Here is a 16,497-nt window from a genome sequence, read left to right on the forward strand (position 1 = left end):
TCCGTGATTCCTTCTGCTGCCTTCCATGGCTACTGGAAGGACATATAAATGCTCTGGAGGAAGAGCAGGTGATGGCAAATGTCCCCTGGTGAAATTGTCTGCACACAGAACATTAGTTGTTAAATATGTACTGGAGCTGAACGATTTCTTTCTTTCCTTTTTTTTTTTTTTTTTATCCTTCCCTCTCTTTTCCTTCTCACCACGACCATTGTTCAGAAGCAAATTGGAAATCTGGTAATTAGGCCCTGACTCACGGTGTAGTATTAGAGTCCCGAGCCAAAGTTCAACACCCTGAAATGAAATTTAAACCAATTAATCTGTTAGATTTTTATCGCTTGTCCGTGTTTTCTCAGCAATTCCCCCAGCACGTGGCCTTTGATCAACTCTCATACAAACGCTAAAATGTGTGCCTGCTGCTAGCAAGATGGGAATGACATTAACATGGTACTCATAAAACAATCAGAGCAGAGAAGCCCTCAAACAGGCAGGGCATAGTAATATTTAATAAAAGCACACACATAATCTTCAGAATTAGCATTTTGTGCCTTGCAGTACCTTTGGGAGAAGAGCTTTTATTTGTGGAGTGATCATTATTATAACAAAGAAGAGCTACCTAATAATTTCCACTTTAACTCTGCAATGTGCCAGGAGCATTTCAGAGCCATTATGCTAAACTGTGGTGGGGTAATCATGTTATTGTCATAGTTTGAAGGAAGGAAAATCTCCTCTACTTTGGTGGCTGGTGAGGGGTGGGGGAAGGGATTTAAAAAAGAGGCAAAAGAAAAAAAATACAAAAACCCTAAACTTTTATTTTTAATGAGACTTAGAACCAGGAATTGGCTTACTGGCCTTGTGGATAACTAAAGTAAAAAAGTGTAAAAATTCATTGATGAGGAAGAAAGAATCTTTTACTAATTAAATCAAGAATTTGCTGGTAAAAGTGGTTTTGTATTCAAATACCATCACCACCCCCTCAATAATACTTTCTTGGAGATAGAATTGTATTGATTCTTACATCTCTGGGCTGTATTGAACCCTTTTGTAAATCTTTTCACTCTCAAATTCCACTGAATCCATCCGCTGTGGCTGTTAAAAATGATCTTTCCTTGCTTCCCTCTGTTTCTCTCTGGGTATCTTGAATGAAAGGAAAACAAGTCCTGGACTGTTTCAGATGTTCTCTGCATTTTCTCAGAGAAAACCTATCCAAAAAGAAGAGAGAAGAGGCTCAAGGCCCGTTAGCACAGCTGTTTGTTTGTTTTGTTTTGTTTCAGTGTCGATCTGATCTAAAAAGTACAACTGTTCTCTCTCCTAGAATTAAATGTTCTGTTCTTATTTCATTTTTTATTATAACAGTACCTTAGTAAATACTCATTTAAATAAGTCAAACTATACATAGATGTCTATAGAATAAGTTAATAGTCTCCCTTTTCTGTCAACATACTCTAGTCACATTCCCTTCTTATAAGAACCCACTGGGGACAGTTGATGCCTAGCTTTCCTTCCCGACCTTTGTCCATCATACCTGTTCACATATAACTGCACAGCCCCACATGCACTATCCACCATCATAGATACCATTTTTTAAGTAAACGGGATCACACTTTTCATTATTTTGCAAATTGCTTTTTTCACTTCCTAATATATTTTGACATCTTTGTACATCGGTTTATAGAAAATTTTTTCATCCATTTAATGATACTCCTACTATTCCATAGTATGGATGTACCATAATTTATTTAACCACTCCCCTATTGGGCACATGTAGACACTTGAATTTTTTGCTGTCAATATTGCAGTGAACATTTGGGTGCCTATAGCTTGGGTACCACAATTGCAAGTATTTCCAGGTCTGCTTTTAGTATCGTAGGGTCCTCGTGACTGGGATAAAAGTATGAAATGGCAGCCTGTGAGTTAAAGCCAGCCCATAAACATTGTCTTTGGCCTACACATTTTTTAAAAATATTGAATTAGTTGCCAACATTTAAAGATTAGAGAATTTCACATAAAAATCTGGATTCCTGGCTTCCTTTGCAGGAGAAGCCCAGGACACACTGGGCCTGCATTTGTGTGGGGTCACCAGAGCTGGAGCTGAGCAAGGCTGCCACCTTCAATGGGGCACATGCAATTCGCCAGCATCCTCACCACTTCCCAGTGCTGCCCTATGCTGGGTGCCAGTGGCCATTCATCTCATGCTTGCTCTGAGACGCTGAGCTGCTGTGTTCATGTGTGTTTCTTGCCTTGGCCTACAGGGATCTGTGAATTCTTAACAATGGCTCTTAGGCCCCATTCCCTTTTGCCAGTCACAGTGTTTTCTAACTTGCATTATTGGTTCATTCTGGGGGACTATTCCATGTAGTGTTGGATATTCAGCATTCTTGACCTCCAGTTACTAAGTGCCAGTAGCATCCTCTCCCCACCCTCTTGGTGAGACAGCCCACGAATATTTTTGATGGGGCGATCCCACAGAGCTTCCTCTCAAGACTAATATGTCGTAACAGATGTCCAGGAGCACCATTAGAACCCTTTGGGGTCTAAACTTAGGAAGGTCTGCATGACTTAACCTGATCTAAGAATGCCATGTAGTCTTGAAGCAGGGATAGTGGATGGTGTTGAGCATACAGGTAGGATGGGCTTAGGAGCATGTTACTCTCCCTGGGGTACTTCCCTCGAGGCTTTTTTTTCTCTAAAAAACTAAGAAAGTGGTGTCAAATATTGTTTTCTTACCAGGTTATCTCTGGAAGCTGGATGCTCTTTTTTTCCTCTAACTAGTTGACATATAGCTTTGCTTCTGGAGAGTTGCTCACGGTATTTGAAAACATTACCACTTTCCTTAGGAAGTGTTTGAAAGCACATACACACACATATGTACTTATATGGATTCTGTATGCTACAATTAACAAATGGAAAAAAGAGGGAAGGGGTCAAGTACAAAATCAGTGGCTTGACCATGCTATTATAAGGCCCTTCCTGTAGGAGGGTTTCTCAAAGACACAGGAATATATCCTTCTGCCTCCTTTTGTGCAAGGGTGAGAAAGCCTGGAGTAGACCATATTTATCTAATGGTAAATTTTTTTAAAATATTAAAATATTTTAATTGTGTGATTAAAAAAATAAAAATGAACAGAAATCTCAAAGCTAATACTGATAATAAACACCAAGACCATTTTGAGGTGTGTGTGTAATCACAGGGTCAGGGATTATAATGGCACCATTGGATTCCACGCTTTGCCATCATATAGGACTCTCGAGACCAGTTTAGTTAAACTCATATCCCATTCTTCTCAGAAGTCAGGGATACGGCAACACCTTTTCTAGTTCATTCTAGCAACCAAGTAGATTGAGTTATAAATTAAGAATTAAGATTTTGGGATATTAACAAAATGTTTCCAAACTGCTTATATTTTAAGAACTTTACATAGTTGTTAAATATAGTTTCTTTCCTTTATAAATTGTTTGAAAGCATACATCATATTCCACCATTGGTTTGGGAGTACTTAATCATGCATTTAAACATTTTTACCTTTAAAGAAAGCTTTTGTTTAAGAAAAAGTCCCATGTCCGTGGGACATTGATCACAACCTCTATGTATGTTTAAAAAATTAGACAAGAATTTTCAAGTCAAATCATTAATCATTTGCATTTTCTTGATTAATTATTTTGTTTGGGGGAAAAAGTAGAGGAGAAAAAATCATCTGAACTGCCCAGTTTTAGTCGTAAATGCATTGCTATGAGTTCAGCCAGCATGAAATGTTTAGTTTGGATATTTCCAAATTTTCCTGTGCATATTTTTAAGATTAATTTGAATCGAAACCCATTCTACTTGTTTGTGTGGTGGCACGTGAGCAGTGGTCCCTCTGGACTGGGCTTAATATTTTCTTTTCTTCTTGCAAAAGTTAAAGCATGGACATTTTGCCAAATTTGACAAAGTCCAATAATTTTTTGCCAGTTTTTTTCCCCCCTGTTAAAATTAACTGGTGCTCTCATTGGCTTCAATGCTTGGAAAGTCAGTCTTAGATACATAATAAACTTTTTATTAAAGAGGAGGGTCCCATTTTGTCTCCTTGCACAATGTCTCCCTTGCTTTAGAATTTTACTTTGTTGTTGTTGATAAAAGTAATCATGAGAACAGCAGCATGACATTGTGAAGTTGAAAATCCTCAGTGGCATGAAGGTGCCCTCTGAAATATTTCAAAAACAATCCAACAATTACACATATGTCCAGCAATTCTGTTGAAAGTGTGCCATGCTCATTAAGCAAACCACCTCCAGTCTATTTGAAATCACAGTATTTGCAAATTATTTCCCATCTCCAAGGGCCATTTCTAATGGAAAGAGAAGAGAGATGAAATTTTCAGAAAGTCATTTCTAGGGTTTTATGCCTGGGAAAGACAACAAAGCGAAGGTCGTGGGGACTCTGCAGTTCAGCCCTCAGTCAGCTATTTGGTTACGTAATTCACCCCAAGTGTCCTGGATTTTTTTGCATCTATAGAATGGGATCCATGACATTTATTTGAAAAAATCTTGATGATTTTTAATGAGAAGTGTTGCTATGTTAGTGTTACAGACAGAAGTCATGGATCGAGAATCATTTTCCTCTCTGGCTTCCTCTCAAAAGCTTCCCATTGGACAGAAATATTTATCTAAAATTGTATATTTTTTTTTCAGGAGGCATATTTAATTATGAATTCTATAAGCCTTCTGGTATGTTCCCAAAAGTCACTCATTTTTGCAAAAAAAAAAAATCCTTAACATTTCATAAGTTAAATTTTACTTCTGTGTTTTATTTCATAAGGTTTCAGGTTTGATAGAGATTTGGGTAAAAGGTATGTATCCTAACAGAAGCAATGAAAAGAATGCTTTTAAAAACTGAAGTTGCACCCTTAGGTTTCAGGTCCTAATGTGGCTAGGAAATGCGGGGATCTTGAGGGACTTTCTGTGAGTGAAAAGATAAAAGATTTTTTTTTTCCTTTTTTTCAAGTCTCCATCATTAAAGTTTGGTTCTAACAGCAGACTCCTTCTCTTTTTCATGTGTGTTGAAAAGCAGCTACTCCCTGTATCAAAGCCATCAGCCCGAGTGAAGGATGGACGACGGGAGGCGCAACTGTGATCATCATAGGAGACAATTTCTTTGATGGGTTACAGGTCATATTCGGTACCATGCTGGTCTGGAGTGAGGTAGGTGTTGTCTGAACATTAATATCTAATAGCTTGATCTAGTTGAAGATACTGTCTATACTTGAATTTCTAATAGAATGTATAGAATTTAGTGGTGCCGCTCTGGGTGGGCCAGCGCCAGTCTGCAGAACTTTGGGAAACTAGGGGAGGTGGATTGGGGTCACCAGGAGGCAACATTTTCTGCTGGGGTGATTTCCATCCTCTGGGCTGTTAGCACCAGGAGAGAGCTTCTGTTTTGTAACTTGTCCTCGTGAGCTTGCCGTGGTAGTAGAGGTCCTATCGTATATTGAGAATTGGAAAAGAGAGACAAAGTCACAATATATATATAGGAAAAGCCCATTCTGACTTTGTCAAGGTTGTAATCTGTGGATAGTCTTTAGGCAGAGTCTACTGTAGCCCAATCTTCAAGGAAAACCTTTCAAATGATAGTGAAAATCAAAGTGTAGGTGATTCTTGACTTACACAATGGATCTTCATCAGAGAATAGGTGATTTGCTAGGGAAACCTGGAAGAACCCAGGGATTTATCCAGCCCTAGGGATTTATAGCTTTCGGATATCTCAGTATATGGTTGTGACCATATGAAAATGACTATGCTTGCTTTGTGCAGTGCTTTCCAAGCACCGTGATCATTTCTTTAACCTACCACTTAACTTGTCAAACCACGACCAGCATTAGTGCAAGACTACAAAACATGTACATCGCCATTACATAGATGCCCTGGCAAACTCTCTATTGCTTTCTAAATTCTGAGACTTGATTTCTTAGCCAGCATGCTCAGATCTCCTTCTCTTTCACCTCACCAGAGTTTAGAATAAAAACAATGTCAGGGCTACAAGTACCATAGGGCTCACCCATCCCACTTGTTTTATAAGTACATAGTCACTTTATTGAGACTTACTCTATGCTAGAAAGCATGCTGAGCTCTTGACATAAATCATCTCACTCTTCTCTCTATACTAAGAGGTGCTCTTAGCATGTATTTTTTCTTGATAAGAATACCAAGGCTTAGAGATAAATAGATACAGAACCAGAGAGCTGCTCCCCAAAGCCCACAGAGTGTAAATGATATGTATGTGACCACACAAAGATTTCCATTTCTAGTTGTTCTCCCACAACACCACAGTTTAGCCCATCTAGATATTATACATTTGTGCTTTTTCTTTAGAGGGGCCAACAGATGAGCGAAGAGTTAAGACCGTGCTAGTTGGGTGTGTTTATATTTCCAGAGCGGAGCCTGTCCTTCTTTTTAGGCCTTCTGTGTACACTGCTCACTGCCAGTAACCCACTGAGGCCAGCCCCTTGCCAGCTTGTGCTGCCACTGCCCTGGTATTTCCCACGCAGCCAGCAAAAGGCATGCACTTGGCCAGGGAATCAAAGCTCTCATAAAGCTGAGTCAGAGATGGTCTTCTCAGTCCGCCCAACTAATTGTTATCCAAATTGGAACATTTTAGGCATGAAAGGTAGACTAAGCTCCCCTGCTGACTGTACCCCATTTTTTGTTGGATCCATTCGGTTGTGAATTATAAGGGTCAAACCCATGGCATGTGTTGTTGCCAACCTGGTGTCTTCATCCTGCTGGAGACAGCAGCCCTCACAAAGACGGTCCCTCCCAGATCTTGTGGGCGGTGTCTTCATCCCTTTCCATCCCTCTTTCTGTTGCTTCTCATGGAAGTTGGGAGAGGGGAAGAACAAATATAATAGGACTCCTTACTTCGTGTCATTGCAGTCAAAGTGAGGCCTGAGAAGTGGAGCTCAAAATTGGCAGTGAGTCTTATTGACCCTCTGAAAAGAAGGTGGGTTAGTCTGACGCTTCCTTTAAAGCCTTGTACCTTCTTGGCCCAAGTAGACCTCACTGGATGAAGAATAAGGACACACCAGGAAATCATTAATTTGACCTCTACCTTGCCCCTAGTCAAGGTCCCCTGTTTCCTTTTGGTTCCCTGTTGTCTTGACCTTTATTGGGAACAGCTAAGGGAGGTTAATCTCTAACTTAGATTTATCCAGATTGCTTTAAAGAATCTGTTTCCATATGACAAAGTTGATGGAAGTCATGGAAAGGAAAATCTAGCAATATCTTTGTCCTGTTCCCTCCTCTCTCCCTCCACTGCCACTGCATTGCGTGTGCCAAGAGCCCCTCTCTGCCTTGTCCCAGAAGTCAGGGTGGGTCCAGCCAGGAGGTGAGAGTGGAGGATGCAGGCTCCTTCCTCGCTCACCCCCTCCTGCCAAACTGCTCTCGGTTGTAGCTATGTCGTAAATCAACTGTGACCCTGTCCTGGTGGAAACCTACTACATAGTTTCCCAAAATATTTGAGTAGATATTCTTCTAAAATAAGCAAATCCAACTGCATTAGCTGTTGAGTATCTGGATGGAGGACTGTAAATTGGGCTGTTATCATCATGATTGTCCCAATGTCCAGAATAATGAGGCTTGCAGAAGTGAATCTTTTTTTTTTTTTGGTATTATTCTGAACTATTTCTATATTTAGGTTTTCATACAGGCTATTTGGCACATATAATTTTTTCTGCCTCTCGTGCAGGGAGAGAATTTGGTACTGCCCCAAATAAAATCCATCCTATAATGGTGAGAAATTGAGAAATAGCTCATACTTACTAAGGGTTTATCATGTGTAGGCACTTTATGGATATTACTTTAATCCCATGATAGCCCTGTGTTAGATATTCTTGTCATTCTGATTTTACATATGAGTAAACTGGGAATCAGAGAGGTTAAAAAAACTTGCCCAAGGTTACACAGCCAGATAGTGCTAAAGGTTGGATTTGAACTATACTGTATGTTTTTACAGAGGAAGTAAAAGCCCTAGTTAATAAGAGAACAAATACAGTCTTGAGAAAGGGGAGAATGACAGAATGAAAAAAGGAAGATGTCTCATAATTCAGGTGGTACAGTAGCAGAAAGTAGTAATAACAGTAATACCGATGGTTGCTTTTAATCAAATAAAATTATGTAAGTGCCTTTCATTTATGTAGGAGCAAAAAAAAATATTAACCAAGTTTGAGGCCATTTCTCAAGGTTTGCATTGCATAGAATCAGAACTTGACATTGTGAATATTTAAGAGAAGACAGCGATGAAAAAGCTATAGAAGAATGCAGAGTGTGACTGATATTAGCTAACATTCATTGAGCGTTAAGTTCCTGCCAGGCAATAGGCTAAGTATTTGGTATGGCCCTTGTGTGAGCCTCACAACAACTGTATGTAATGTTGTTTTTATTTTACTGATGAGTAAAATAGAAGGAAAAATTAAATAAGTGGTTCAGTTATCAAGTGATAGAGGTGGGATTTGAACCCAAGCAGTCCAACCCTAGGGCTCTCCTTCTTAAACTTCCATGATTTAAACTGTGCCACGATTTTTATCCTAGGGTTTTTCCTATCAGACCAGGGTATTATGCTCACCATTGCCAGGATGTCTTGTGCTGAAGGCATCTTAACAGCTCCTATCACCTAACAAGGTTAGGCAGAATTGGCATGTACACAATCGGAGAGGTAAGAGGACTCCCCTCCATTTTCTAGTTGTATATGTTTGTGGTTGGTCCCACTGAGTCCTAGGAAAAATTTATACTTACGAAGTAAAGGATACAGCCTTGTGCTAGGGCAGGACAGTTAAAATGTCTGGGCCTCGCCTCTAGAGTTGGACCCTTATCCATCCAAAGTCTTTGCCCCCAGATCACATGATCTTGAGGTTTATGCCACCTCTAAGATCCAGTTCTTCTAATTTTAATCACTAATTTTAATCTAATTTTAATCTAATTTATCACTTCTCCATTTCCTTAACTCTATAGCCCAGCACACCCAGGTCGCAGGCTGGTGGGCCAGGACAAGCAGACAGTGCTTTAAATTAGCAGCTGTTGCTATTATTTGGAGCTTTTTTTAGAGAAAGAATTTTTAAAAAGAGCCAGAGAAAATAGGACTGGATGAATTTACCCTCCGCTGTGCTCTTCCCCTACCAACCCAATCTTTTGCAAATGAGTATAGGTCAGTTAAGCTCACTGACTGCCCACTGAGGGTTGGGAAAAAGAAAGGTGGCCCTTCATTGCTCCAAAGTCAGGGCTGCCTTGTGCGAGCTCACAAATTCTCATGGCTTTCTTGTGAATTTGGTTTGCCGTCTTTGTCACTCTTCCTTTATTGTGTCTTGCCCTTTCTCCTCTCCTTCTTTTTAGAAACTAAATTATTTTACTGATATCCTTGCATTCCTTACCCGGCCTTACTCCAAAAGTCTTTTTAAAAAAATCTTTGCAGGGTTTTATATATAAATCTAGGAAAACCAACAAGGTTGGTGTGTGATAATGTTTAATGTAGGTGGAGATTTTTCTTGACCAGAGATACACTTGGTTGTTTTGCTTTTCCACCAACATATGATTTGGAGCAGGGAGAGGCTCCTGCTACTGGTTTGTAGAACTAATCGTTATTTTAATATCTCCTCTGAATTCCTCCGATTTCTAAACAGTGAGTACTGAGTACTGGTTGGCTTGCCTGCTGGGTGTCTAGCATTGGGTTAGGTACTGTGGATAATTAAAGTTGGGCTTTGTGGGATCTGGTGTTTTATTTGGAAAGACAGCTTGCTCCCATGAAGCAAATTAGAGAGTTATATAATATATTTATATAATCTAGTATTAAATTGGTTTAAAATTCAAGGCAAAGTTCTAGAAGGCAGAGAAAGTGGTGTAGTCAGAAGTAGCCTATTCAAAAAATCCAATCAAGTTCCTATTATGTATGTATGGATCTCTGTGCTAGGCACCGTATGCTCTCATAACCCTTTTTTTAAATCATGGGAATATCTGAGAGAATTGATACAGCGTAAGGTAGTTAAACCGTCTAGAGAAAAAAAAAAATTCAACAGTGGGACTGGGAGGGAGCAGAGAACAATATTCCAAGCAAGGGTTTAGATTGCATGGGGTAGCGGAGGCCAAAGAGCCAGTTGAGAGACCATGGTATTAGTTGTCCTTCCATTGTCCAATCAGAGAACCTAGATTAAGTTCATGTTTGTCACTGGGCCTCAGTTTCCCTATCCGAAAATGGGGGGCTTAGACTAAATACTCTTTGAAATCAGTGCTATAATTCTAGTAATTCCTTTTAGTTAGAGTTTATTCTCCTGAGAAGCTCCCCAAAATAACAAGGGAGCAGTGGTGGTGAGTGGGAAGCAACTTTTTTTCTTCCACTATTGTTCTTTTCTTTTATAGCACACTTGCAGTGCACAAATGCCATGTTTATTTGCAAAAGGATTCTTTGAACTTCATCAAAACAATTTAATTAGCCACAAAATTGGATCTCCCTATTGATACATCTTCAATCAATATTTTTACTCTCTATGCATCAGATTCTGGTGTCTGATATAAACCTGAGATTTAAACCACAATGTTGCCCTAATTCATCTTCCAGAGAGTTCTATGGGATACTAGTTCCTTGGGATCTTAAAAGATACCCCTTGGGAGGTGAGAGGGAGAATTTTCCTGGAAAGTTTAGGAAATGTTGAGTCAAACAAATTCAACTGGTCCTTGCTCTAGGACTTTGCCAAACTTTTGAGATACTAACGTGCACTGTGAATACTTAAGATTCAGTATTCAGCATATCCCAAACTTTGTGAACACAGAACCCTCTTTTTCAAGGATCACCTTATAGGAAACTATATTGGCGATGGCTGAAGTGCATTTTGATTTCATGTTAATGAAGCCAAGTCATGAAATTCAGTCACGAAGTGATTGGGCTGGGATAGATGTGAGAAAATCATCTGAAATATTTGCAGTGTATCATTCAGATTAGACCAGGAATGTTTAGAGTCATTATTCTTTAATGCTGCAAGGCTTTGAACAAAATTTCCCTCATATTTTGCATCTGGTTTTAGTCAGTCCACACTTGGCATTAGATGCCATGTGATTTTCTAGGACAGCTATATTTAAAGATTGCTGCTAACCACTTAGCTCAGATGGGAGAAGCCAAAGTTTCCTCGCGGTATGGGCCAATTAGCCTCACACAGGGGCTACACGTTGTCTTCTTCATCCAGATGAATGTTGCATTCCCAGAGGTAGGGAACGAAGTCAGAAGAAACCACTGGGGAGACCTGGGGGTGAATATAGTTGGGTAAATAGCAGTTTGGGGGGGCTGGGAAGCAATTTTGCCACTTGAATCGCAAAACTGGGAAACAGTCTTTTTTTTTTTTTGAGACAGAGTCTCACTCTATCGCCCGGGCTAGAGTGAGTGCCGTGGCGTCAGCCTAGCTCACAGCAACCTCAAACTCCTGGGCTCAAGCGATCCTACTGCCTCAGCCTCCCGAGTGGTTGGGACTACAGACATGCACCACCATGCCCGGCTAATTTTTTCTCTATATATTTTTAGTTGGCCATATAATTTCTTTCTATTTTTAGTAGAGACGGGGTCTCGCTCTTGCTCAGGCTGGTCTCGAACTCCTGACCTTGAGCAGTCCACCCGCCTCGGCCTCCCAGAGTGCTAGGATTACAGGCGTGAGCCACCGTGCCCCGCCGGGAAACAGTCTTAAATGCGGTTCTTGAGTTCTTCCTTTCTTGCTATCTGTCTCTACTTTCCATTCTTTGTACACATAGCTCAGAGGAATGATTATAAACAAAAAGAGGATTTGCTTCTCTATGATATCGAAGAGTGAACGACTACAACGCATATCTGTATCCCACCGGACGTTTCCCAGGCCTTTTTGCCCAGCCTTTACTTTTACTGAGCCACAGGCAAAGTCACAGAATTTTGGGGGCTTTGAGAAACCTTTTCAGTCATCAAGTGCAGCTTTTTTGTTTTGTGATGAATAAGAGGCTGCAGAGTGGTCCAGTGACTTGTTCTGGGAGCATATTAACTACTTAATGCTGGGATCACAGCCCGGTTCTCCTGACACCCACCCAGCCTCATCTCTGTTTAGTTTTCGGTTATACCAGGTTTTCTCATGAGATTTCCATAGGCTTTTAACATACTTTTGTAAATTTAACAAACCTTCCCAAATTGTATACCTAATTGCACCAGCACGCTAATGATTTATCTATAAATATGCAGAGATGAGATACGATTCCACTAAAATCAAAAAGAAAATTAAGATGGAGAAAGACATTATGCCAAATATCACCTTTTTCAAAATTTCCTAATAGAAATTTGATTCAATGTGAATAGTTGTGCCCATTTATTTTACATATGTCGAGGCTTACAGGTATAAATTTAATCCAAAGTTGATTAAATGCACGGATCTAAAATAATCCCTAGTGACCTAATTTTTCCTAAATATATATTTCAAAGTCAATATTTAACCTATATTTATTGACCACCTAGCATATGGAAGATGCTTGATGCAAAATTATGAACTTTATTTGTTAAAGAATAAAAAAAGCAGTCTGCATCAGTTGCATTACCCTTTGAATATGACTTTGAAGGACAACTTTCAAGCTCAAGTAATTTTATGGGGAATCATTTCTAAATGAGCCAGCATATTAAAAAAAAAAACAGATAAAAATGATCTAATGGTGTTTTTAATATGGTTACACAGTTACAGCCATGCTCACTTTATTCCCAAGAATGCTTTAGTCTATATTTTTATTTTTAATGACTGAGGCACTTGAAATCTATTTTCTATGTTGATAATTATGGGATAGTTAAAAAGGACTTAAAGATGACATTTTCAGCTAGTTGTTCACAGTATTTTTAGGAGATACAGGTATGTGCCTGTAACTTGAAAAAAGGAACCACAGGAGTGTGATGTGTTTCCAATTTTAATACAAATCAAGGACAGAATTTACGCCTGGCTGCAGTCATGTGACTTTTATGAAGAAAATGGATATCTATACAGTGTATTCCTTTCCTAAGTGTGGTGGGTGGCTGAAGCCCTGAACTTACAAGCCTTCAAGCCTTCTTCCTTACACATCCTTTGCTGGCTGTCTCTTTCCTAAAGCCACAACTCCTTAATTTGGGATTCAAGCACACCACCTGAAGATTCCAACCTTCCTTTTCAGAATCGTCACCCACCATTCATCTTGACTTATATTCTGGCCACACGGACTTGTCAGCCGCTCCTTGTGCCTGCAGTGACGTTCTCCCTGTCTCATTCATACCATTCCTCCCCCCAGGATGCTGTCCCCTCCTTTCTCTGCCCATATCCCCCTGCTCTTTGAGATCCTGTAAAATACCACCTTTTTCTGTGAAATCTTCCCTCACAGCTCCAGGTTTAGAATATTTTCTCTTCTGTCTAAATTCCCATATTGTCTTATCTCTACCATATTATGTTCCTGTACCTTTAATTACCTTATTTAACTACTGTGATTTAGGGGCATGCCTCTTTCTTGAAGGCAGGATCCATGCTAAATTCAGCTCCATCTTGTATAGTTTTTAGCACAGATCTTTGCACATTAGAAGCATTAATGAAAATTTGTTGAATGATACTACTTCCCCTTTCTTCTCTTTTCTTCATTCAGTCATTCATTCAAACAAGTGCTCCCTATTAGCAGCTGTTGTATCTGATGATGATTCAAAGTGTCAGTACTAGATAGATTGTAGTTTAGTTTTTGTTAATGTATGTGTGAATAGGTGGTTTCTATTTAGATATATCTGTTGTATAATAAGTATGCACACAAATACCTTAGTGTAAATCTATTGGTGATGGTGAAGACTAAGTAGTAATAAAACTAACCCTTGTTGAGTGATTGATATAGGTATGCCTTTCCCTAGACTCACTATAGGTGTTATGTTAATTTATATATTAACACTATAGATAGCTAGTTCTTTCCCTGTGTCCTCTCTGACCTCACCAATAATGAAACTGAAGGTCACAGTGGTTGAGTGACTTTTCAAAGGTCCCACAGCTGATTATGTGCAAAGCTTGGATTTGAACCAAAGTCCATTTGACTTCAGAGTCATCTCTTAAGCATCTAATATGAATGTAGTAAAACTCATGTATTCAGAGAAGTGTTATAATAGCCTCAGCTCTCCAAAATTGAGCATGAAATCAGAGCAGCAAAAAATAAATAAATCAAACAAAAAACTTTGAGGTAACCAGAACCATAATTTTTAACAAACTATGTTATCTGTTTGCCCAAGTTATAGCAAATGAGAAGAGAAGACTAGAAGCAGGTTGTGTGTAGATGCAGGTTGTTGGATACAAGCTTAGGGACAGCTGATGGCCTGATGTGTAGGGCAGCAATGGAAAACCTAAAAAGCAGACACAGAACTATATCACTGTGCAGCTCATTAATGACTGTTTATAATGATGGTTGCCCTGAGTCATCAAGAAAGAACTTGCAATTATATTCAGTATATTCTGTTTAAAACAGCAAGATGTGTGCAGTCCATCCTTGAAAGACTTTTTGCAGAAGTAGTTGTAGGGCCACAGGATAAAAAGGGGTTTGACTTCAATTTTTTGTAGTGTTCACTTATGTAGTATCTCTTAGTTCTTGAAAGAACATGTTAAATGATGAATTACTGATGATACATGCAAGTATTAATATATACTGTACACAGCTATGAACAACACCACAAAAAATGTTAGAATGAGACTGTGTATCTTATAGCATTGATATATTTTTTTTTTTCTTAGAGTTTTACAAGACTCCAAAGTCTTTTGGTGAAAGGTGAATTCATTCTGTCTATTCCATGTATAGTCTTTTGGGCCTCATATTTTTCTTTCCTAATTCCATAGGCAAAGATTCTACCCTGTAAATTGCCAACTCTGATAACAAGCATTCATCTGCTTCTATAAATGCATCTGGCTTTCCTTTTTCTTTTACATTTTAATTTTCAAACAAACAAGCAAGGAACACAGGACCCTGAGCCAGGCCTGAGTAGGGAGTGATGTTCCTTTTTGACTGAATTTAGAAAAACAAGCCTTGAGAAAGAGCTCATTGTGCACTTTCAAACCACTGGGACTGGCGTTGCTGGTGTCTGACCCTCTCCTTCTGGAATACCCTGGACCTCAGGAACTCACCAGTGTGTTTCCAGCTCCCAGATGGTCAGGATGGGATCCAGCCATTAATAGGACCCAATTGGCACAAGCTCTACATCCTGGGAAGAGAGTTGGAGAAAGTTTATTTAAAAAATAAATTACAAAATAAATAAATAAATAAACCCACAAAACCAAAGGTAGTTGAAGCATAATGTATTTATTTTAGCCTTTTTCTCTCAAATCTGTTATTTTGAAAGATGATCGTGTTGCTGTTTTGTTTAGTACCATTAACTACGTTGATTTAGGGCCCTTGTTAGATTCCTGGTCAGAAGAACCGGGCAGTATATTTCTGTGAATGCTTAAGGAGGATATCAGGAAGTTTGTGTTGGTAAAGTAAAAAGTTTTTTGTCTTTTGTTTGTAAAAAGAATTCTCAATGGAGTGGTGTTGACTTTTTTTTTGTAGATTCATAAGGGACTTTATTGAATCTTCATCTTAATTATTAGTGGTAGCTAAGGGTGTCATGATATTTATTCATTCAATGTTCAACAAGTTTTTATTGAGTGCCTAGCAGTTCCAAGGCCCTGTTAAACATAGTGAAAACAAGAAAGGCCAAGTTCATATGCTCAGGGGCTGATATGCTACTTGGGGGACACAGACCATAAATAGAAGAGTATATCTACATCTCTCTATTATCTGTCTGTGTCTATACCTATATCTATGTTGAGAGAAATTTCAGACAATGTTAACTAACACTGCTGACTATTCAAAAGCTAGGTTTTAAATCCCTTTTTTTAACTCAATTCCTGAGACTTCAATTTTAAAAGTCTCCTTTGACATTCATACATAAAGTTTATCTTTGGGGATTCATGTGACTCAACATATTTTGCTAAACATTGGTTTAAAGTTATTTTCTTGAAAGGACGAAAGGAAACCAGAATGTTTGCGAAACAGTAAATGCCTCCGCTGGCTTTCTCTCACGTTCCTTGAGAAATCATATACTGCCTTTGAGACAGGCAATTCTTGGGAATGAAGGAATCTGTGTTACGAAACCCAGAGAACTCTGATTAGGGAACAAACCAAAATACACTGAGGGACTCAGGAGAGGAGCTGGCATCCTCTAATTTATGTTGTATCCGCTTCAGGGAACTAGAGATATAACACGGAGATTCAGCCAGTACAGTCGCCAAGAATATATACTTTCCATATTTCAGCTTCCTTTAGGAACTCCTAAAAATAATACTGTTTAAATGCCATGTCTAACTACAAAAAGATAAATGTTTCAGAGTGGAGGGAAAACAAGTTTGCAAGTTTGGTCACTGACTCTGTGGTATCTCTTTAAAAATCCTTAGTTTGATTTGGTTTCAGAGCTTTAATTATGCTTTTATGTTACAGTTTCCTTATTTAAGTGTCTGCTTCATGTCC

The 16,497-nt window shown here is 39.0% G+C and overlaps 1 protein-coding gene across 16 annotated transcripts in view; it reads left to right on the forward strand.

The window, feature by feature from the left end:
- The window catches only part of EBF1 (EBF transcription factor 1), a 385,100-nt gene that overhangs the window by 281,987 nt on the left and 86,616 nt on the right, over positions 1 to 16,497 (forward strand). For 10 of the 16 annotated variants that reach the window (XM_069484283.1, XM_069484286.1, XM_069484284.1 and 7 more), the window contains one exon: positions 5,045 to 5,175. In XM_069484283.1, coding sequence (XP_069340384.1) covers positions 5,045 to 5,175 — 131 coding nt within the window. Of the gene's footprint in view, positions 1 to 5,041; positions 5,176 to 16,497 lie in introns of all 16 variants that reach the window. The other 6 variants (XM_069484298.1, XM_069484282.1, XM_069484285.1 and 3 more) reach the window with 1 other exon arrangement.

This window comes from Eulemur rufifrons, chromosome 10 (genome assembly GCF_041146395.1).
Source record: "Eulemur rufifrons isolate Redbay chromosome 10, OSU_ERuf_1, whole genome shotgun sequence".
Taxonomy (NCBI): Eukaryota; Metazoa; Chordata; class Mammalia; order Primates; family Lemuridae; genus Eulemur; species Eulemur rufifrons.